Below are 23,941 nucleotides of genomic sequence, written 5' to 3'. Positions count from 1 at the left end.
ATTGTTTAGGGAAGGACCAGGATCCAACCCCACCAAGAGGCAAGTGCCAGTAATAAATGTGGTATCCCATGACACCCTCTTCAGAACACTAGTGGAGCCAGAAAAAAGTAGACTCCAAGGGTCAGGTGGCTGACATCCTGATTAATCTACATGGACAAAAGTGGTTGCTAGAAGCCATTTTCTTGAAGAGACCAGCTGCCCAGTCAATGCCGGACTGGTCCTGGATCAGGCCAGTGGCTTCTGCTGAAGTGAGCCTTGACCCCTGAGTAATGTTCCTGAGGTTCTATGACCCCTGACTGTGCCAATGTGTATTCTAACATCCTGAAAAACCTAGTAGTTGGAAACTTTTTGACTCCTCAGACCTCAAGAGGACCGGGACAATCCTGCCAAGTCAATCCAACAAAAGTATGTTGCTGTTGGCCTAAAGAGTCAGGTTGCTTCCACTCAAAGATTTTGCGCAGAAGCAAATCTGTTTCAGCAGGATGTCGCAGAGGAGGAATCTGGCATTATTAAGCTGTTTTTCTCTAAGGCTTGCAGCCATTCTCCACTGCAGGAATCTGAGCTCCAAAAAATGTGAATCATTCTGAATGCAGAAATCTCCATTGGGTGAAGGAGCCAGAAGTAACTGGCCTGTAAATGACCTTTCTTGGGCGCAAATTTTGACTTTCACTCAGATATTTCCAGCCAAAATTCATAATTTTTACTGGGACCTCGTTCCATGGCTATCTGACCTCATGGATCCCTTTTCAGCCACAGCCTGCTGTCTTATCCCGCTTAGGATATAGAAATAAGCCTAAACATATATGCTCACAAGAACATGGCTTTTAGGAGAGGGCACTATTTAGACCATGGCACACAGTCCTCTGGTCTGCAGGGGAGTAGAGATCATGGCCTATGCAGTGATTCTATGCTGGGAATGGACAATGGAGACTTCCTTCATAGCATTCCAGGTTTGCTGAGCATGCACCATTTGTGAAGCACCTTTTCAGTAAAGCTGTTTACTGAGAGAAAAAAAACTTACAAAGCAGCAGATTGTTTTTTTCTGAACAAAAAGTGAATGAGCTTAATGTAGGGAGACTTTTCTCTGCATGTGAGAACAATTTAACATTTTCCTGGCCTTTTCCCGTCATGACTCGCATAGTGGGAATGAGTAGGGAATATGAGTGATAATAGCTCTGCTCTCAACAGGGCAGGATGACATCGCCATATTTCAGCTGTCCTGTGGCAGAATGGCTGCTGTTTCAGAGCTACCATCGGAGGAGGAAAGAAAGCTTCACTGACAGTAACCCAGGGGTTCTTTTGATTCCAAACGGAACAGGGAACTCTTGGTTTAATGGGGAGAGAGGACCACCAGTTTGCAGAATTCCTCCTGCTCCCCCAATCCTTAATAAGGCCTAGCGTCTCAAAATGTTCCCTACTTGCACAGTGAGAAAGAAAATAATAAGCAACACGTTAACGTTTGGAAACAAGCATCACCTCAGCGGAAAAACCGTCAGACAGTTTCAAAATTAGATGACTTCCTGGGCAAACCACAATAGAAGTGCGATACACATACAGGTTTTTCGCTACGTTTCTGGGACTGTTTTTCAACTTGTTAACACGTTTGTATTGTATAATGCAGAAGGGCAATTTGGGCAAAATTTGTTTAAGTTTGTTAAAATAAAAGGATTTCTGTTTTAAGATTTTGTTTGGCTAATTCCCTTGGGTTGGTTTATGTTCAATTCGACTGATGCCTCTGATGTGTTTTTAAGGCTTTGATAGCTGGCTTGGTGTAATGTGGGGTACATGGATGACAAAGAGAGGAATAGCTGTGTACATTCTTGCTTTTTTGAATGAACAGAAGTGTTTTCAGGTCAGGGATGGAGAAATTATAGTTTCCATTCTATGTTAATGACATTTTGTTGCCCCTTTTCTTAACCGTAGTGGCTCTCTGGCACCCTCTGCTGAGAGGGACGGGGGTGGGGGGTATTTAGTCTTGACTTGAATATAACTGTTCATGTTTCCAGCCCTCATCATGGCATTGACACCCACTAACTTTTTTATAGTCAGTGAAACTTGTACAAGTTAAATTGAAAATGTTGGCTCATGTGCTGGGGATTTCTAGCCTTTAGCAACACAATTTAAGCCCTCAGCCTCACCTTGCCTAAGCAGTACTTCATTCAGCTGCTAGATTAGTGGCATCCTAGAAATAATCCGACCATTAAATGTCCATTCTTACGCAATCCGTACTAGCTACTGTTAAATGAAAGAATGATTGTCTAACTCTACTGCCTTGCCGACGGTACAACGCATAACAACTGGCCCTACTATTCATCCTTACTTTTACCCATATCTGGATGACAAAGGAATCTACAGAGGAAGAGAAACTTGAAGACTGAATATCCCAAGTTCAACTCCTCCTTTCAATAGAACAGATGCTTCTAAAGGGTAGCGATCTCAGCTTAGAATTTACTACCAACAAATATCAACTCAGCCCACCCTACTCTCAGTCATGAAACACGTGAACAAAAGCTTATTCCACATTTTCATTGACTAAGTGATCTACTCCCATCCTCCCTGATAATTCTCTTCTTTCCTTCTACTGATCAACTACTAAACAAAAATGGTCTAGGCTCCTCCAAGAAAACTACACTTGTGATAAGTTATACTATGCCTTACCATTGACTGTTAATATTCAATTGAGTTGCTCTCGCTCCCATTGCAAATACTGTTAAGTTGTGTACTTTCCTCTGATTTGTTAATTTTTTGGTTAGTTCTTCAAAGTGGGGCCAGTATGCTACATAAGAACACTAAATAAATAAATGTTTGTTAGAAATGGGGTTTCAGTTTGGTTATGGTATGCACCTAGGCCAGGCAGAACCCACCAGTCTAGTCAGGGTAAGGGAGTTACAGCCAGGTCCAACATTGTTGAAGAAAAAAAATAACATCAATGGAATTTATACCATGAGAGTGAGAATTTCAATAATTCAATACATAATTATAGCATGACGTAAGTAATGTACGGGATAAAGTACCCTCTGCTATACATCATAACGATATAGTAAGCCACCACAGTGTACTGTGCCAAAGAGGAACAGTGCTGAGTGACTTGCAATGCACTTTATGACTAAGAGTATTTTATTAGTTATCACACATGGTCATACCATTAACCTTTGTCAAAAAGCCTAAATCCTTGCCTTCCTACTCCTTCACGTGAATGCTTAGCGTTGTAATAATATAGAATTACCGTAGTGAGAAAAACAATTTACCATTATGTAAATAATGATATATATATATATCTTCAAAAAAAACTTGGCAAGGTTCCCACCATAGTTTCCACAGCACAGAGGGAGTCCACAACGTTTTCTCCTTTTCCAGGTAATTTATTACATTATTTTACACCACGTGCAAGCAAAACACATATATGTTTTGTGTGGGGACTCCAATGCTAAAATAGGTGGGGGAGGGCCCGCAGAGTAGACCCCTAGGGGATTTTAGTGACACAAGGGGACTTGAGTTGCAAAATACCTAGCCACCCATGACCCTGTTGACATAGTTGAATATCTAAACACGGATAATTGTTCACTACCTACTTTTAGGGGCCATGGTTCTCATTCCATTGACTATATCCTTATAACTAGGAATTTTGTGGAGTGCTTTTTTAAAGGGAGGGTTGTGCAGACACAATAGGGGGATCATTGTGCCATTTCCATCTCTGTGGTTCTTCCTGTAAAGAGGTCTAAACCGATCGTTGCTTCTTTACTAACTCAGCACTCCAGAGAAGGACTTAGATTATTCTGGCACCTTAAAGATCCTGGGCCTTATTTATGAAAAGTGACGCATCGCTGCGTGAAAACAGCGATGCGTCACTTTTCACTGCGCTCTCCCTGCGACATGATTGATGCGTCATATTTATAATATGACGCATCATGTCGCAAGGAGTTACAGATACGTCAGTATTTCTGACGTATCTGTAAGCGCAAAAGTCACGCATTGCTGGGGTGTGTCACAAAAGTGACGCAACTCCAGCAATGCTTCCTTTCACATGGGGAAAGCCACATGTGAAAGGGCTTGCGTCAGTCTTACGCCTGCTGTGAGGCAGGCGCAAGATTTTGACGCACCAGCGTCCTAAAAGTGACGCAGTGAAATCTCATAGATTTCACTGCGTCACTATTACGAGGCTTTTTGCGGGTGAACGCCCCCTTTGCATACATTATACCTGACGCAGGTAAAATGTAGCGCAGGGGTTTACAAAGTGACGCATCTGCTTAGATGCGTCACTTTGTAAATAGTGCGCAACACGAAGCATGTTTTACGCCGCCGATGCGTCACAAAAAGTGACGCATCGGAAGCGCAAAACTCACGCACGGCCCTCATAGATGAGGCCCCCAGTACTTACCCTGGACACCATTTTAAGTCAGTCAGGGATCTATTTCTCAACTGTTTATCAGCAGCACGTGAAAGTGATATGTTTGGTCATTTGTACACATTAATCCAGACTATCAACTTTATTCTTTTAAAATCAGTACTGAAAGATAACGGGGATCCCTGTCGGTTTGATAAACATTGCTCAGGAGCCAACCGGCGCTCAAGGTTCGCTTTATCTGCTCCCCCGAGATTACCAGAAGAAGTACAGCTTGCCTGCCGCATATATAAATAAGCCCTCTAAGACAGGACGGAAGCCCTGCATAACAAGGATTGGGAAATATTCGAATTAAGCTGCAGTTGGTGGCAGATGTGTTTGGGCTTCTGTTAAAATAATTAGATTAGTGTCAACCCCATATAATTCCCTTCTGCAATGCAACATATTGGGCTCTGACTAGGTGGATGAACCATTTCTCAGCTATTTACCTTCTAGATGAAGTAGAGAAGGCATCAGACCTTATGTTGCAGGCTAAGCAATGGCCCCCAATCATTATATCTTTGCTAGGCGTCGAATCTGCGATTAAGGAGAGCATTGGTGGTAAGGCACCAGGCCCGCAGGAGACCCCTATTGACCTAATAAAGAGCAATATTGACCTCTGGGGCCCCCTTACCACTAATGTTTTTAATAGCTCTCTAAACATGCATATCTCTGAATCATGGAAACTGGCCACGATCGCACCCATCGTTAAAAGGGCGACAGGATGTCCCCAAAGTGCTAAGGACTCATCTCCTTACTAGACAGTACAGTTAAAGCTATTGGTAGAGTCATTTACAATTGTTTGGCTGATTGGGTCCAGGATCAGCACATTCTGTCTGCGCTCCAATCTGGGTTTCGACCAGGGTTGAGAATGATCGAACAGTGCCTAAACTTATGTTTAATAACTAATAAGTACCCCCTAGCCACATACGGGTAGAAGTGTCTTTGGTGAATTTTCTGTTTAATCAGCACTCAACTTAGTTGCCCAGGTACGCCGTAGCCAAAATGGCGAATTGCCCTCGGTGTCAGCCACAAGCCTATGTTGTTCATCCTGTACATTAATGGCCTTGGCCCTTACCTGACTTATGTTCAGGTAGATACTCCGAAAGTGGCAGACACTCAGGTGCCCACACATTTATATGCGGATGATGCAATCCTGTTGACTCGCACCCTAAAGGCTGTGTTTGTGTTGGTGGACCGATTTGTCCAGTTCATGGACAGTTTAGATAAAGTTACCAATTATGTTAAATCCCACATTATGGCCTGCGACCGGAAGGAATCAGAACCCGCAGATTACCTATAAAGCGGCAGTTCCTATCTAGTGTGAAAGAGTTTACTTACCTGGGTGTTACTTTAAGCTCATCAAGCTCTTGGCAGGCACAATTGGGCAGTCATTTTTAATCTCTTCAGGACATAAGATAAGGGGGTGATTCTACCGCGATTAAAAATCACTCAGTGTGTCCATGCGGCTAAGCATGGGGCAGGGATTTGTAGCTCTTAGCTCCTCCCTTCAGCATGAGAAAAATCGTATATGTAGGATGTTTTTACAGCTCCTCCAGCCTCTAGTTGTATCCTACATGCAGAGATTAAGCAAGGTTTTATCGAGGATAGGGTCCAAATGGCATCTATACTTCTTTGGGTCAGTATGTGGACAAATCCCCAAGCCACATTCTGTTGAGAGATCATTTCAGATTGTCTCCATCTGGATAATTGGGGCTCTATACCATGGTTGAAATACATCAACACAGCTTTCAAGGGCTGGGGTTGTCTCCGTTGTTCTCGTCTCCGATGAGGTTCAGAAAGGAGACAAATCTAGGATGCAAAAGTCTCTTTTTGGAACATAGTGCTGAGGTAAGAACGCAGAAGGAGCTGGCCAAGAGCTCTGTCTCGACTGACTATTGTACCCTTGCCAGCTCATTCTTTATCTTTCTCTTGAACTAAGGCAACGTGAAAGGTCCCTTTTCTTCTGTTTTAGATCAGGCCCGGTATGGCGGCTTATGAGTTTTAGAATGTCAAATGATGCCTTGAAAGGCCCCACCAGGGCTTGCCCGGTGATGGGGTCTCCTCACAATCACTAATGCATTACACCCGTTTTTGTAATTATTTTAGCTATGCCCAGAGACTCTTTTTGTAACCGCTTTTAAAATATTTGGGGGTACCCAAGCTGTGAACAGGGCTTGCACAAATTCCAATCATTAGATACTCTAATGATCTGTGTCAGGGTGTGTGCATTCCTTAAAGCAACTGTTTTATCTAGGAAAAATGGACGAATAGTACTGCATGTTTTAAAATGTTTTATTCTGATTTTAGGTATTTACTGTACTTGATTAGTTCATAGTTTATAGATGCAACATGCACTTTATATGAGGATATGCAAATTGTTTTAAAGGACTTATGTGCTATAGATTTATTTTGTTAAGCATTAGCTATGCGTTATGGTTATTGGATCATTCATCTTATAAATTATACTGAGGTTGACGGATTTGTTTTATAACTATGTAATTGCTCTGTACCGTTTCTGTCTTTTATGGCCTTATACGGTCGAATACCGAATGAATGAATGTAATTAATAATTAGTTGCAAAAAATGCATATGCAGTTTTATGTTTATGACTTCTGAAAACAGCTATAGTTCATAATGTATGACAACACGCAGAAAGATATCAGTATGAGTGTAATGAACTATACAAGTGCAACAAATAAACATGCTGCCTTTCACACTGTGGCTCTGGTATAATGCATTGCAAATGTAATAATCTATCTCAGTTCAGCAGTTACATCATTTTTGTAATACAGGGGACTAATGACAATTAGACAGTAGAGACACGATTTGACACAAGGACTGCAGGCTCCTATCGTTTGTAATATTATCAAATGTACATAACTTACACCTACTGGGGGAGTGTCCAGAGATCACAGACTGTGCTGCTATGTCCTAGGTCTCAAAAGAAGGCAAACAAAAGAAGCCTTTATTCTACAATTGATTTTTTTTCCAAATCAATCTTGTTTTAACAGCGCTGTTAATTCTAGTAACCACATCGAAACACTTCCTGGAAAAGTTCTTAAAAGAATTCTAAGTCAATCACTTCCTCAGCAAGCACAGTTTTATTTCCGCAACGTTTCAATTATTCGAACGTACTTCTTCAAACCAGGCTGTCAAATCACGCCCCTTTAACTTCCTAAACCACTGCTGATGGTTTGCTAATGGCCACCCAAGATTGAACATACCTCTGCTGACTCGATAGGCGCGAACTCTATGGTCGACGATCTTCTCTTTTTCTGCACAAATATGGATTTTCTCTTTTTCCGTCGTCTTCCTGGTTTGATCAGACCACTTTCGCCATTGCCTTCCCCGTTCGGTGGCTTGATTATTTTTTTCCTTTTTCCATAATAATAAGCTACATGAAAGAGTAAATGGCATTAAGTTATACACGTTATAAATGAGATATTTCTCAAAGTACCTTCTAATTTTCTTCAATTGGGATAATTAATTAATCAATGTAGTAGTTGGAAAGTAAATGACACATTTTACAGGGCAATGGTCGGAAGTTCGTATAAAAATGTTTCCAGACCTAACAAAAAACAAGCATTGGCCCAGCCTGTAAGGGCCCAAGCAGCGCTATTAGCTTTGCCACGTTGGTGGGCGTGCAGGCAGACATCTGGCAATGATTTTCCCTATACTTTATTTTTAGTCTACAATTTCAAGATGACTTAATTGTTGGAAGTCTCCAAAGTTCGGTAAACCAATTATAAAGTATGGGAAAAAACATTCAAAGATGGCTACCCTTGTTTGCACACACATAGATTGCCATCTTTGAATGTTTCTGCCATTTTTTATCATTGCTTTACCATTAGAAAATGATCTATGCTTTTAGAAGCAATGTGCATCTTTGAATGCTAAAGCAATATTACAATATGCTACAATCGGACAAGCCAAGCTTGTGCACGTGCAGAAGCTGAACTTTCAAAACATTGGGCAACTTTGTACAGTTAACCAATAATGTGCTATGAAAAAAAGCATTCTAAGATGGCTGCTCACACCAGCACTGCACGTGCAAGTGCCATGAGTGGGCTGGTACCTGCGTGTGAGGAGCTCCAAGTCCTCACAAATGAAAAATAAATATTTTGAAATGTTTGTTTTTACTTATAATTTAAAAGAATAAGATTGTATGTTATGTTATGTTATGTTATGTTGTGTCATTGTAGCAAGTGCTAATCAGCCACGAGGGTATCCAGGTGCTTGAGCATGTGTGTAGGCATCTGGTCACAGCAGAATTATTTGAAGAGCCAAGTCTTCAGCTTCTTGCAAAACTCATGTAACAAGGAGGCTGTTATGATGTTGTTGCTTCTGCCGTCCTCGTGCAGGCATGAGAATCTGTGCTGTCATCTATAGAACTTGTTTAGTTCAAGATTCTCTGCATTCCGAGGAGGGCGGTTGCCGAGGCAGGATAGCTAGAGCTTCTCCAGAGACATTGATCTTTACAATAAATACTTTTAACTGAATCAACTCCTGAAATCCGTGTCACTTACTTCAACATTTTGGCGACGAGGATGGGATACGAACCCACGCGTGCAAAGCACAATGGATTAGCTCTGATGTGTTGTGGGAAATCGTTCCATGTTTTGGGTGCGATGTAAGAGATGAGCGGCTTCCTGCCATGCTTTTGTGAGTACAGGAGGTGCGTGCAAGTGAGAGTAAGGCTGAGCATAGGTTTCTCGATCAATCAATCAGGTAATTGTCAAGTGGGCTACTCACCCGTGAGGGTCTCAAGGCGCTGGGGGGGGTAAGTCGCTCCAGTCAGTCGAAGAACCAGGTCTTGAGGGTCTTCCTGAAGATGTGCAGAGATGCGTATCTGATGTCATTCGGGAGCTCGTTCCAGGTCTTGGCCACGATTTAGGAGAAGGCTTTTCCACCCGTTCTGGCTTTGCAGATGCGCAGGGTTTCAGCGAAGGTGACGTCGGTGGACTGGAGGTTTCTCCTGGGTATATGGAAGGAGATTCTCTCATTAAAGTGTTGGGGTCCGGTGTTGTGGAGGCATTTGTAGGCGTGGGCGAGTGTCTTGAAGGTTACTCTCTTCTCAACGGGGCGCCAGTGGAGGTCTTGCGGTGTTGGGTGATGTGTTCTTGTCGAGGGATGCCGGGGACGAGTCTGGCTGCGGTGTTCTGTATGGTCTGGCATTTCCGTAGTCCAGTTTGCTGGTTATGAGTGCATGGGTGACGGTATTTCTTGATTCAGGTGGGATCCATTTGAAGGTCTTGTGAAGGATGCGGAGGGTGTTGAAGCAGGTCTTGCGAAGGATGCGGGGGGTGTTGAAGCAGGTCAAGGCGACAGCGTTGACCTGTTGGGTCTTGGAGAGGGAGGAGTCGAGTACAAAGCCAGGCGTGGTTTGTGGGATTGGGTGGGCTGCCGAGAATGGTTCGCCACCAGGTGTTCTACTATGCAGTGGGGGAGGGTCCAAGGATGAGGACCTTTGTTTTCTCCGATTTGAGCTTCAGGCAGCTGCTGCTCATCCAAGATGCAACGTCCTTCCTTCCTGGAAGCAGTGTCTGGTGATGACAGGATCGTTGGTGAGGGAGAGGATGAGCTATGTGTCGTCGGCGTAGGAAACTATGTTGAGTCGTGCTGTCTGACGATGGCGGCCATGTAGATGTTGAAGAGTGTAGGGCTGAGTGATGATCCTTGAGGTACTCCGCAGTTGATCTATGTGGGTTCGGAGAGGAAGGGTGGCAGTCAGATTCTTTGGGTTCTGCCGGTGAGGAAAGAGTGGAGCCATTCGATGGCAGTTCCCTGTATGCCGGCATTGTGTAGTCTGGTGGTGAGTGTGGGGTGGGAGACGCTGTCGAAGGCTGTGGAGAGATAGAGTAGGATCAGGGCCGTGGTGTGGCCTTGGTCGAGGAGGGTACGGATGTCTCTGGCGATGAGTAGAGCGGTCTTGGTGCTGTGGACAATGGATTGGGAGGGGTTGAGGATGGAGTTCTCTTCCATGAATTTCATTAGTTGGGAGTTAGCGGCTTCTCTGTTACTTTGTCCGCGAAGGGGAGGAGGGCGATGGGTCAGTAGTGTTTGAGGTCCGTAGGATCTGCCGTGGACTTCTTGAGCACGGGCTTGACTTATGCACGTTTCCAATCGACTGGAAAAATGACGGTTTCAATGGTGGTGCTGGTAGCGTGTCGTAGTTCCGGTGCGATGGTGGCGTCGGCTCTGTGGAAGATGTGCAAAGGGGCAGGGGTCCGTGGGTGCTCCTGACTGGATGCCTTTCATGGTCGATTCAGTGTCTTCAGTGGTGGCTGGGGTCAAAGTGGAGATGGTGGGTTGGCTGGCGTTGTTGTAGGAGGGAGTGGTTTCGGAGTCCAGTGTCTGTTCATTGAAGTGGTCGTAGAGGGACTTGATTTTAGTAGGAGCTGAGCTTGTTGCAGAGGTCCTTGGGGGGGGTGATGTCTGTGGCCTCGCTGGGGTGTTTGGTGAATTCTTGGATGATGCTTAAGATTTCCTTCGAGTTTGCTAGAGCTGGCGGGGATCTTGTTCTGGATGAAGTTCATTTCAGTTGATCTGACGAGTTGGGGGTATTCGTGTTTGTGGTATGATCCTCCGAAGTTTTGGTGTTTCACCAATTCTTATCGAGACATCTGCAGATGCGTCTGGATTCTTGGAGTTCGGCGGTGAACCAGGGGGCCTTTCTGGGGCACTGTCTGTCGGGGTTGTAAGGGGTGCAAGCTCATTTGCGCAGTTGGTGATCCATCTTTGGCTGCGAGGTTGGCGTCAGTCGAGGTGGAAGGGACATAACAGTTGAGGGTGGAGTTGAGGTGCTCCTCGGCAACCTAGCTCCAGTTCCTTTGTGGTGGGTGCAGTGCGGGTTTGGGGGCAGTGGGTTTGTCGACGTGGAAGTGGACACTGTGGTGGTCCGTCCAGAGGGGTTGCATGGTGTGGCTGAAGTGGATGTTGTTCCCTCCTGCGAAGATGGGGTTGAGGGTGTGTCCTGCCTTGTGGGTGGGGGTGGTTACAAGCTGTTTAAGTCCGAAGTTTGCAAGGTTGTCCAGGAGGGTGGAGGAGTTAGGGTCGTTGAGGTTGTTGAGGTGGAAGTTGAGGTCTCCGATGAGTATGTAGTCCATGGAGGCAATGGTATTGGATGTGACAAGGTTGGCAATGGTAGTGGTGATTGCTGTTCGAGGTCCGGGGGGCCTCTAGGCGAGGGTGCTGTGTAGGGTGGTTCTGGGGTTGGTCTGTATCTGGAATTGAAGGTGTTCGGTGGAGTCACTCATGCTGGAGGTGGTGAGTTGGAGGGAGCTCTTGTGTGCAATGGCAAGTCCTCCTACCGGGCGGTTGGGGCAGTCCTTCCTATGGATCTTGTATCCGTCAGGGAGGGCTGTGGCAATGTTGGGGGCAGAGGTGGAGTTGGTCCAGGTTTCCGTGAGGAAGGCGATGTCAGGCAAGATGGTGTTGAAGAAGACCCAGATCTCTACGGTGTATCTGTGCAGGGAGTGCATTTTGAGAAGGATGCACCTCAGAGCATCGGGGTGTTGGCGTTCGGCATGGGGGCAATGGCCGTGGGGGTGCAGAGGGTGTTGAAGCTTTGTCGCAGTGTCGGTAGGAGAACTGGCCATAGGTGGAGTTTGTTGTAGCCAGATGGCAGTTGTTGTTCCTTCTGGAGTTGAGAATGAGGTGGGTGGCTGAGTCGTAGCGGTGGGTGGTCAGAGATCCAGGGTTTCTGGCACTGGTCGCGGACGGCTGCAGACGGCCTTGCCTTCAGCGTGCCAGCGGCAAACAAGCGGCGTGCACGCTGCATGCGTCCAGCAAATAAATAGGGAAAGGGAGGGAAGGGAAGAGCAGATGGGAGGCGGGAACGGCAGGGGGGAAGGGCTACGGGGTGCAGCAGCAGGAAAAGGGTGGCGAGAAACGGGCATGGAGGAGAAAACAAGGACACAGGCACAAAAAACGAATGAAAAGAGCAGAAAACAGGGTCACAGACAAACATGCAAAAACATTACATTAAAATTACGAGAGACAGACAAAAGACACAAAGACACAACAGAGACAACAATGGACACTACAACTCTCATAATACTAGTAGTTCGGAATCATTTTCATTTTACACAAGTAACTCTTGTTACAGAAAAGGTTGGAGACCCCCTGGTCTAGACATTTTTCAACTTGCTTGGACAGGATTATGAGTGTTTACCCTACACCATTCCATATGCTGGAGGCCATCTGCCTTCTTAAACAGAAGTGATAATCAAGTGTTATCATAGTGGCCCTTTTATGGTGAAAAATGTGGTTTTATTATTGTAAGAGCTTAAAGTCTGTTTTTCAATCTCTTTGATGTACACTGTACTAAATGAAAAACTGAAAGCTAAAGACTGCTTAGACAAAATGTGGCGATGTAGTAGCATATATATGAATCCACACCACCCCTGCCATGATGACCTTCGACAGCAATTAAAGCCCAGCTTTCCTATTAAAAATGTTATCCAACAATAACTGTGCTAACCTATGATGCTTTCCTGATTACATTTTCAACACTTACATATCATGTCCTCCATTGCTCCACAGAGTAGTAAAATTCAGCATTTGTGTACCCCTCAATTGTTTTACAGGACAATGGAACTGGGAAAGTGTAATGTCTTGTAGTAGTGTGTAATGAACCATTTATGAGAAAAACAGCCAAGGAACAAATTTCAACACGAAATGGACACCGGATGTGTGGGACCATCAAGTTAATTACCCTGTTGCGACACCTCACAAATCGGTCACTCATTTATATTAACTGATGCTACAAACTTAAAACTAGCACACCACCTCACCTTAATCACATTATTTCTTTCATTAATTGAATGAGCTCATAAAGCACCCAAATCTAGTTGACTGTAGGCAGAGGTGCATGGCTGGGTACAGAAGCATTAGTGCCTGAAGCATAACAAACTGCGTAGATAACCGAACTCCTGAAGACTGATTTCCTGGAGTTCCCCAGTACAAAGTAAAGTAGCAAGTAAATGTGGTGGCCATCTTGGAGTGAGTTTACTCCCCTCAAATAAGTAGAAATAGCAACCGTGCACATAATGCAATATAAACATTGTAAGACAAAGGGTAATTGATGAACAAGGATTTCTGTAACTTAGAACATAACCATTAGTATTCCATAAAAGCTATGTATGAAGAATGATACTTATTTGATTAATTCTTACTAGGTGAACTCTAGTGGCGACTGACACCTACCTTAAGCGGTAGGACGGCCGTGGGTGGAGAGGGCGGTGGGTTGGGGGAGGGTGAAATATATAGGCAAAAAAGAAGATATACCTGCTGCTCTGCTCCCGCCTCACTGCTTCTCTCATCGCTGTCGGGCCAAAAGGGGATGGGCCCTCAGGAAACAGGCTCCACACCCGATCCAAATGCTGCTCTCACATGAATGCAGCACCAGTATTGGTCTGAGTTGTGCATTGGACCCTGTGCTGTTTCTCCAACCCTGCTGTGTTACAGAGAAGGTTTGGAAAACATAACTAAGGATGTGTATTTGGGCAGCCTAGGATGGCTAGCCAAGCACACATGTGTACATATGAGTGAACAGTACTCCTTCCTGCCTCAGCCCGGCTCCAACCTATACATATTTTATTGCAGGGCTCAGCATAAATAAAAATGAGAATAACATTATTATAATTTTATTTATTTTCTGCTGGCATGGGCTGTGGGGCAATGCTCCTCCGCTATTATGATGGAGCTGCCCCTGGTCAACTCTAAGCCAAACGATCAGGCCAGGGAACATGGCAAGACTGTGATGGCAATCTTGGATTGGGGGATTTGTTATAACAAAAATAAGAGGCCATTTCGTTCTGCAAGCCTGAGAACCATGAATGATGATGTTCCTTGTGTGGTAGCTGCAATGCTGTTTGCCCACTACCTGCTTCCAAACACAAGGACCCCCAGGAAGGATGCCATATGTTCTTGCACTGAAAGGAAGTGTTTTCATGGATGTGCGCATTAGGGTGAGCAAATGGATGAAGTAGGCTGACCCACTGCCCATGCTATAGTTTGTAGTGTGTGGAAGAAAAATGTGAATGACAACTGAACAGCCCCATAAGTTGAGGACTGCTCGCCAAAAGCCCATTTATGTGTGTATGTGTATGTATGTATATATATATATCACATTTCACCATGCTAGTAAACAGCACACATGCACTCCATTGAAATAAACACCGATGTTTATTTCAATGGAGTGCACGCGTGCTGTTTACGAGCATGGTGAAATTTGCTGGATGACAGGAGGACCTTGGACCCTGTGGTGCACCGTCGCGTCTGTGTCCTGGCAATCCAGAGGAAGTGAAACATTATGTGTATATATATATATATTCGTGCGAAAACAACCTCCAGCACCTCCTTACGGCGAACTGAAGAAACGGACCGCCAGGACATTCAAATGGCAGATTTTATTTTTCACTCCTCATTCCATGACGCGTTACGGGCATCCAGTGCCCTTGATTTTATATATTTTATATATATATATATATATATATATATATATATATATATATATATATATAGGGGACACAGCGGAGCAAGGTTCGTCAGTTTTATTGACTGTATGGCATGACGCGTTTCGGTTAATACCTTTCTCAAATGTCGTGAATTGCTGAGGTAACTACCTGAGGGGGCTTTAAATAGTCGCGCCTCTCCTTTGAATGTGGAGGCCACACCTGACTCACATTTGTTCTGGAGCCATTTTTCTGGTTCAGGGCAAAACTTCAACTCCCACAGTGCAGCTTGATGAAACGCTGAAGTGTGGAATACTTGCAGCTTTGATATTGTTTGCTTGCTGTGAGATGGATGTTGTATGTGAGCATAGTCAGGTTGAATTTGCAGCTCAGATGACAAAAAACTGCCTCCCTTGCCCCCACTTTCAGCCGCACTTCATCAATTCTGGCAGAAACCGAAGACGACTGTAACAGGGACCTCGTCTCTCAATGCAGTGATGGACTGTACTTGCCAGCAGTTCCTCTACCTTCTTGGGTCGGGTGTCGATTCTCGGAATTCGATCCCGCGAATATAATAAATTTAATTTGCCACTGCTGCCGAGAACGCTTGACGGAAGGGTCCCCCTGCGTGTCACTGGCTAGCGCGCTAAACATCCCACAGTACGTCTCCTCCTTTTTAAGAAATCACGGGGGACACAGCGGAGCAAGGATCGGCAGTTTTATTCACTGTATGGCATGACAAGTTTCGGTTAATACCTTTCTCACATGCTGTGAATTGCTGAGGTAACTGCTGCAAATAGTCCTGCCTCTCATTTGAATGTGGAGGCTACACCTGACTCACATTTGTTCCGGAGCAATCGTTATGGTTGAGGGCAAAACTGCAACCCCCACAATGCATCTTGATGAACCACCGAAGTGTGGAATGCTTGCAGCTTTGATATGATTTGCTTGCTGTGAGATGGATGTTGTATGTGAATATGGTCACGTTGAATTTGCAGCTCAGATGACACAAAACTGCCTCCCTTGCCCCTACTTCCCAGGCACTTCACCAATTCTGGCAGAAACCAGAGACGAAGGCAACAGTGACCCCGTCTCTCCATGCAGTGATGGACTGTACTTGCCAGCATTTCCTCTGCTGTCTTGGGTCGAGTGGCGGTTCTTGGAATCAGATCCCACGAATAAAATAAATTTAAGTTGCTACTGGGGTCGAGAATGCTTGACGGAAGGGTCCCCCTGCGCCTCACTGGCTAGCACGCTAAACATCCCACAGTAGGTCTCCTTTTTAAGCAGACACAGGAGACACCGCGGAGCAAAGTTCAACAGTTTTATTCACTGTATGGCATGACGCATTTCGGTTAACACCATTCTCAAATGCCATGAATTGCTGAGGTAACTGCTGCAGAGTCCTTTAAATAGACTCACCTCTCCTTTGAATGTGGAGGCCATCGTTATGGTTCAGGGCAAAACTTCAACTCTCACAATTCAGCTTGATGAACCGCCGAAGTGTAGAATGCTTGCAGCTTGGATATTGTTTGCTTGCTGTGAGTTGCATGTTGTATATGCGTGTCGTCAGGTTGAATTTGCTACTCAGATGACAAAAAACTGCCTCCCCTGCCCCTACTTCCTGCCACACTTAACCAATTCTGGCAGAAATATATCCTCCCTTGCTTGGCTCAACTTTTGTGGTTCCCGGCGCTCTCAAATGGTGCATAACCCCGCGGCAGTGCCCAGCTGGTATACATGAACAATTCTTTCAAAAAGAAATTCACAGAAGGATGTAAATACTTTATTTCATTTTGCTTATTTCATACCAAATTATCAAAGTGAAAGCAGTATCAACACGTTGCAGTCTCCCCAATTTAAGTGAAATCTCATGAAAATTGCGATACTTTTTCTCTTTTGCTCAGTTCTTAATGCACGCCGCATTTGGTGTCAATTACTGTGTATTTTACCTTTCATTTTTACCGGAAAGTCCAATATCATATAGTTAATACCCTCCAGTGGGTTCACTCATAAGTTGACACCATTTTACCCTTCAGTGGACTTTTTGCATTGGGATCACAGTATATAGATGGGCAACTATAAAAGTTTAAAAAAAGCTTTAAGTGTGGCAAAGTTGTAATATTTGTAAAATCAGTTCGGGACAAAGCAGTAGCTACTCTTTATTCAATTTGATACACAACCATAAAAGCATATAAATAACAATCAATAAAAATATTTCATAAGAATACATTTGGCTAAAATAAGCTAAAATAGAATATCATTAGTGTAAATCCATAAAATACTATGTATTAACAGGGAAATAAAGCTCATTGATATACTCAATCCCCCATTGTTATTCTTAACTTTAAAGCAGCTCTTAAAAAGTTTACAATGCAATAAAGAGTAAAAACATCGGTTGACAATTTTAAAAACAACAAAGATACCCGTGCCTGCCTAAATCTGGCTTTCCTTAACAGGTCCGTAAAAATGTTTTTTCTGGGGAAGGCATAATGCAGGTCGAGTAAGACTAGAGGAAGGGTGTCCTGCTGAGACTTATTGTCGTAGCCGCAGGGCCCTATCTCTTCTAAATTTGTAATAAAACCTGCCGGTACTGCCAATAAATTATGGATGTAATTTAATTTAAAACGAGTTATCAAAAAACGATCATGGGCACATGTCCTTAATGTTAGATAGGGTTCTATGCCATGTGATGTTTCAACTAAAATATGATCTCTCACCGAGTGTTTCCCCAGTTCGACAGTTTCACGCTGCGCCATGGCAAACTTTAGGTACAATGTTTTAATATCACCTATGTCTTTTGACCTTATTGTCTCTGTTTTGTCAAATAGGTCTGCACACCGTAAGTTAACTAAGGAATCCCTAACATAGTTCAGCCATGGGATTTTCCGCGCATACTCCAGGGAGAGACAATCCCGCATTACCAGCCTTATCAGACCCACCTCTGCATTGGTCCAAATCTTCAATCAGAGCGAAGAACTTTGTGTATATTTATGAGTAGTTACTGCTTTGTCCTCAACTGATTTTACAATTATTACACCTTTACCACACTTAGAACACTTTTTTAACTTTTATAGTTGCCCACCTATATACTGTGATCACAATGCAAAAAGTCGACGGAAAGAAAGAACGGTGTCAAATTATGAGTAAACCCACTGGAGGGTATTAACTATATAAAAATTGACTTTCCGGTAAAAAGGAAACAATAAAATACACAGTAATTGACACCTGAATGCAGCATGTATTAAGAACAGAGCAAAAGAGAAAAAGTATGGCAATTATCAAAAGTTTGTTATTTCACTTAAATTGAAGTTTGGTTCTTCGCTTATGAACACTGCTATCACTACAGATAAGGTGTATCTTGCACTAAAAAACTACATCTCCCAGAATACCTTGTGATGTTAAAACAGGAAGAGATCCAATTGTAATGAAAATGTATATAATTGGTTTAAATCACATCATGAGCGTTATCATGGGCAAGGTCTCGGGGGAATCCAAAATTAGTTGATACTGCTTTCACTTGAATAATTTGATATGAAGTAAGCAAAATGAAATAAGAAAGTATATACAACCTTCCGGGCAGGGAGTTAGAAGTTCTAGAATTATGGCCCTGCTTTACTATGATTTGCATTCGTAGTTGTGTCACTTTTGTGGTGCAGCCCTAACAAAATCATTTTTGGCATTTACTAAGCCATGCATGTGATTTGGTAAATACAAAGACAGTAACTGAATGCAGCTCACAGCACTGCCTTGCGTTACTCTGCATCAGGAAGGTAATCCCATGCAGCCACCCAAGCAAACCGAGATTTATAAAAACTTGTAAACCTGGGATTGCGCCAAGTTTGCGAGCCTACCTCACGGAGGTGTAACGAGGAAAAATACATTCATCGCTACTTGTTGTTTATGGTTTCTATGTGTGTTGCAGGGAAAGAGGATGAGGAATAGGCCTTTAAAGGTCTGTGTTTCTGCAAGAAGGTGTCCCTTCCTGCACAAAAACAATCCAGAGCTTAACACAGGCATGCAAGGGTGCCTGCGTTGGGGGACCAGCAAAAAGAGAGAGCAGGAATGCTCCATATCTTTGTAAATATGGAGCATTTAATCTCCATTCCTTTAACGTAATGCAGCACAGCATGTTCCCTAGCTGCGCCCACATTGCATGACATAATAGTAAGCACGTTTCTAAATGTGGCATCCAGCATGGAGACTCCCTTGAAAGTGATCTTTGAATAATGAGAGACTTTATGTGCCTAAGAAACCTTGTTAGACGTCCCCCACATCTCTTGCAGGCTTTCTGCAAATGAGAGCTACAAGATGAATCCCTTACTGCCAACTGCAATTTTGAGTCAATACCAGCAGCCACTGAAGGTGAGGAGGAGGAAGAAGACAGTGCTGCATTATAGAATGTTCAGGTAGCAGGCTTTACCAGAGAAAGTATTTCTAGTGCCCTTCTTTCCAATGAACTACTGAATATTCTAAAGCTTTATCCCAAGGTGTTGACCATAAAAAATGTAGAACGTAAGAATTACATTTCCAATTTTTAGGTCTTCTGGATAGCTTTCTTGAAAACTCCAGCTCATCAATTCCTTAGAAATGTACAATAAGAATAAGCATACAGAAAAAGTACTTTGGGAAAGTACCCTTCAGCCTTTGACTAGTATGTATAATTCAGGCATTTCCATTGCTTAAAGGGGCTGTCTGTGAACTCCACTACATTTGATGAAAGATTATCTTGTCCTATTTGTGTTGTCATTAGGTTTTGGTGATGGAGAGTCAATTAGTAACTTTTTAGACTGAATGCAATACAGTGTGTGGCTTGTAATGGCGTGCCATGGTTTGTTCTTTGATTTATTTACTTTGATAACACAATGCCATGCTAGATACTGACGTATGCCTTTTTTTGGGAAGTGTGTGCTGTTTGTATGTTGTGATTCATAAAGGGGGTGGTGATGGACAGAGTATCTGAATTAAGCAGAACACTCCTACCCAGTCAAAAGATCAGGGCTTGATCCTTCACCGTTTTTAGCTCACTGCACCATCCCAGCTCAGAACCTGGCTACATGCAAATTAGTCTGACCCTGGCCCAGTGCATCATGGGAACAGGGCAGACCAAACTACCAAGCCAATTCTTTACTGGAAAGGAAACAAGCTTCCGGGGACCGGTTTCTGGCATTACAGCCGTCTTCGGCCCGGCTTGCTTGAATCCTGATGGTGCAGTGAGCAAGGGACTCACATCTGAGCATACCCTTCCACACTTGTGGTGGCCAAAATGATTCATAAAGGGGGTGGTGATGGACAGAGTATCTGAATTAAGCAGAACACTCCTACCCAGTCAAAAGATCAGGGCTTGATCCATCACCGTTTTTTAGCTCACTGCACCATCCCAGCTCAGAACCTGGCTACATGCAAATTAGTCTGACCCTGGCCCAGTGCATCATGGGAACAGGGCAGACCAAACTACCAAGCCAATTCTTTACTGGAAAGGAAACAAGCTTCCGGGGACCAGTTTCTGGCATTACAGCCGTCTTCGGCCCGGCTTGCTTGAATCCTGATGGTGCAGTAAGCAAGGGACTCACATCTGAGCATACCCTTCCACACTTGTGGTGGCCAAAAAGATTCATAAAGGGGGTGGTGATGGACAGAGTATCTGAATTAAGCAGAACACTCCTACCCAGTCAAAAGATCAGGGCTTGATCCATCACCGTTTTTTAGCTCACTGCACCATCCCAGCTCAGAACCTGGCTACATGCAAATTAGTCTGACCCTGGCCCAGTGCATCATGGGAACAGGGCAGACCAAACTACCAAGCCAATTCTTTACTGGAAAGGAAACAAGCTTCCGGGGACCCGTTTCTGGCATTACAGCCGTCTTCGGCCCGGCTTGCTTGAATCATGATGGTGCAGTGAGCAAGGGACTCACATCTGAGCATACCCTTCCACACTTGTGGTGGCCAAAACGATTCATAAAGGGGGTGGTGATGGACAGAGTATCTGAATTAAGCAGAACACTCCTACCCAGTCAAAAGATCAGGGCTTGATCCATCACCGTTTTTTAGCTCACTGCACCATCCCAGCTCAGAACCTGGCTACATGCAAATTAGTCTGACCCTGGCCCAGTGCATCATGGGAACAGGGCAGACCAAACTACCAAGTAAATTCTTTACTGGAAAGGAAACAAGCTTCCGGGGACCGGTTTCTGGCATTACAGCCGTCTTCAGCCTGGCTTGCTTGAATCCTGATGGTGCAGTGAGCAAGGGACTCACATCTGAGCATACCCTTCCACACTTGTGGTGGCCAAAACGATTCATAAAGGGGGTGGTGATGGACAGAGTATCTGAATTAAGCAGAACACTCCTACCCAGTCAAAAGATCAGAGCTTGATCCATCACCGTTTTTTAGCTCACTGCACCATCCCAGCTCAGAACCTGGCTACATGCAAATTAGTCTGACCCTGGCCCAGTGCATCATGGGAACAGGGCAGACCAAACTACCAAGGTTCTGAGCTGGGATGGTGCAGTGAGCTAAAAAACGGTGATGGATCAAGCCCTGATCTTTTGACTGGGTATGAGTGTTCTGTTTAACTCAGATGCTCTGTCCATCACCACCCCCTTTTCTGAATCGTTTTGGCCACTATAGGAGTGGCAGGGTATGCTCAGACATGAGTCCCTTGCTCACTGCACCATCAGGATTCAAGCAAGCCGGGCCGAAGACGGCTGCAATGCCAGAAACCGGTCCCCGGAAGCTTGTTTCCTTTCCGGTAAAGAATTGGCTTGGTAGTTTGGTCTGCCCTGTTCCCATGATGCACTGGGCCAGGGTCAGACTAATTTGCATATAGCCAGGTTCTGAGCTGGGATGGTGCAGTGAGCTAAAAAACGGTGATGGATCAAGCCCTGATCTTTTGACTGGGTATGAGTGTTCTGTTTAACTCAGATGCTCTGTCCATCACCACCCCCTTTTCTGAATCGTTTTGGCCACTATAGGAGTGGCAGGGTATGCTCAGACATGAGTCCCTTGCTCACTGCACCATCAGGATTCAAGCAAGCCGGGCCGAAGACGGCTGCAATGCCAGAAACCGGTCCCCGGAAGCTTGTTTCCTTTCCAGTAAAGAATTGGCTTGGTAGTTTGGTCTGCCCTGTTCCCATGATGCACTGGGCCAGGGTCAGACTAATTTGCATATAGCCAGGTTCTGAGCTGGGATGGTGCAGTGAGCTAAAAAACGGTGATGGATCAAGCCCTGATCTTTTGACTGGGTATGAGTGTTCTGTTTAACTCAGATGCTCTGTCCATCACCACCCCCTTTTCTGAATCGTTTTGGCCACTATAGGAGTGGCAGGGTATGCTCAGACATGAGTCCCTTGCTCACTGCACCATCAGGATTCAAGCAAGCCGGGCCAAAGACGGCTGCAATGCCAGAAACTGGTCCCCGGAAGCTTGTTTCCTTTCCAGTAAAGAATTGGCTTGGTAGTTTGGTCTGCCCTGTTCCCATGATGCACTGGGCCAGGGTCAGACTAATTTGCATATAGCCAGGTTCTGAGCTGGGATGGTGCAGTGAGCTAAAAAACGGTGATGGATCAAGCCCTGATCTTTTGACTGGGTATGAGTGTTCTGTTTAACTCAGATGCTCTGTCCATCACCACCCCCTTTTCTGAATCGTTTTGGCCACTATAGGAGTGGCAGGGTATGCTCAGACATGAGTCCCTTGCTCACTGCACCATCAGGATTCAAGCAAGCCGGGCCGAAGACGGCTGCAATGCCAGAAACCGGTCCCCGGAAGCTTGTTTCCTTTCCAGTAAAGAATTGGCTTGGTAGTTTGGTCTGCCCTGTTCCCATGATGCACTGGGCCAGGGTCAGACTAATTTGCATATAGCCAGGTTCTGAGCTGGGATGGTGCAGTGAACTAAAAAACGGTGATGGATCAAGCCCTGATCTTTTGACTGGGTATGAGTGTTCTGTTTAACTCAGATGCTCTGTCCATCACCACCCCCTTTTCTGAATCGTTTTGGCCACTATAGGAGTGGCTGGGTATGCTCAGACATGAGTCCCTTGCTCACTGCACCATCAGGATTCAAGCAAGCCGGGCCGAAGACGGCTGCAATGCCAGAAACCGGTCCCCGGAAGCTTGTTTCCTTTCCAGTAAAGAATTGGCTTGGTAGTTTGGTCTGCCCTGTTCCCATGATGCACTGGGCCAGGGTCAGACTAATTTGCATATAGCCAGGTTCTGAGCTGGGATGGTGCAGTGAGCAAAAAAACGGTGATGGATCAAGCCCTGATCTTTTGACTGGGTATGAGTGTTCTGTTTAACTCAGATGCTCTGTCCATCACCACCCCCTTTTCTGAATCGTTTTGGCCTCTATAGGAGTGGCAGGGTATGCTCAGACATGAGTCCCTTGCTCACTGCACCATCAGGATTCCAGCAAGCCGGGCCGAAGACGGCTGCAATGCCAGAAACCGGTCCCCGGAAGCTTGTTTCCTTTCCAGTAAAGAATTGGCTTGGTAGTTTGGTCTGCCCTGTTCCCATGATGCACTGGGCCAGGGTCAGACTAATTTGCATATAGCCAGGTTCTGAGCTGGGATGGTGCAGTGAGCTAAAAAACAGTGATGGATCAAGCCCTGATCTTTTGACTGGGTATGAGTGTTCTGTTTAACTCAGATGCTCTGTCCATCACCAGCCCCTTTTCTGAATCGTTTTGGCCACTATAGGAGTGGCAGGGTATGCTCAGACATGAGTCCCTTGCTCACTGCACCATCAGGATTCAAGCAAGCCGGGCCGAAGACGGCTGCAATGCCAGAAACCGGTCCCCGGAAGCTTGTTTCCTTTCCAGTAAAGAATTGGCTTGGTAGTTTGGTCTGCCCTGTTCCCATGATGCACTGGGCCAGGGTCAGACTAATTTGCATATAGCCAGGTTCTGAGCTGGGATGGTACAGTTAGCTAAAAAACGGTGATGGATCAAGCCCTGATCTTTTGACTGGGTATGAGTGTTCTGTTTAACTCAGATGCTCTGTCCATCACCACCCCCTTTTCTGAATCGTTTTGGCCACTATAGGAGTGGCAGGGTATGCTCAGACATGAGTCCCTTGCTCACTGCACCATCAGGATTCAAGCT

General features: G+C 44.9%; 1 protein-coding gene across 5 annotated transcripts in view; it reads right to left on the bottom strand.

Annotated features, from left to right (window-relative positions):
• The window catches only part of SFMBT2 (Scm like with four mbt domains 2), a 1,092,424-nt gene that overhangs the window by 60,837 nt on the left and 1,007,646 nt on the right, over positions 1-23,941 (bottom strand). For all 5 annotated transcript variants that reach the window (XM_078677113.1, XM_078677108.1, XM_078677111.1 and 2 more), the window contains one exon: positions 7,609-7,778. In XM_078677113.1, the coding sequence (XP_078533239.1) occupies positions 7,609-7,778 (170 nt within the window). The remainder of the gene's footprint in view (positions 1-7,608; positions 7,779-23,941) is intronic.

This window comes from Lissotriton helveticus, chromosome 1_1 (assembly GCF_964261635.1).
Source record: "Lissotriton helveticus chromosome 1_1, aLisHel1.1, whole genome shotgun sequence".
Taxonomy (NCBI): domain Eukaryota; kingdom Metazoa; phylum Chordata; class Amphibia; order Caudata; family Salamandridae; genus Lissotriton; species Lissotriton helveticus.
The sequence above is the reverse complement of the archived record's forward strand: the minus strand, read 5'-3'. Positions and strand labels throughout refer to the sequence as shown.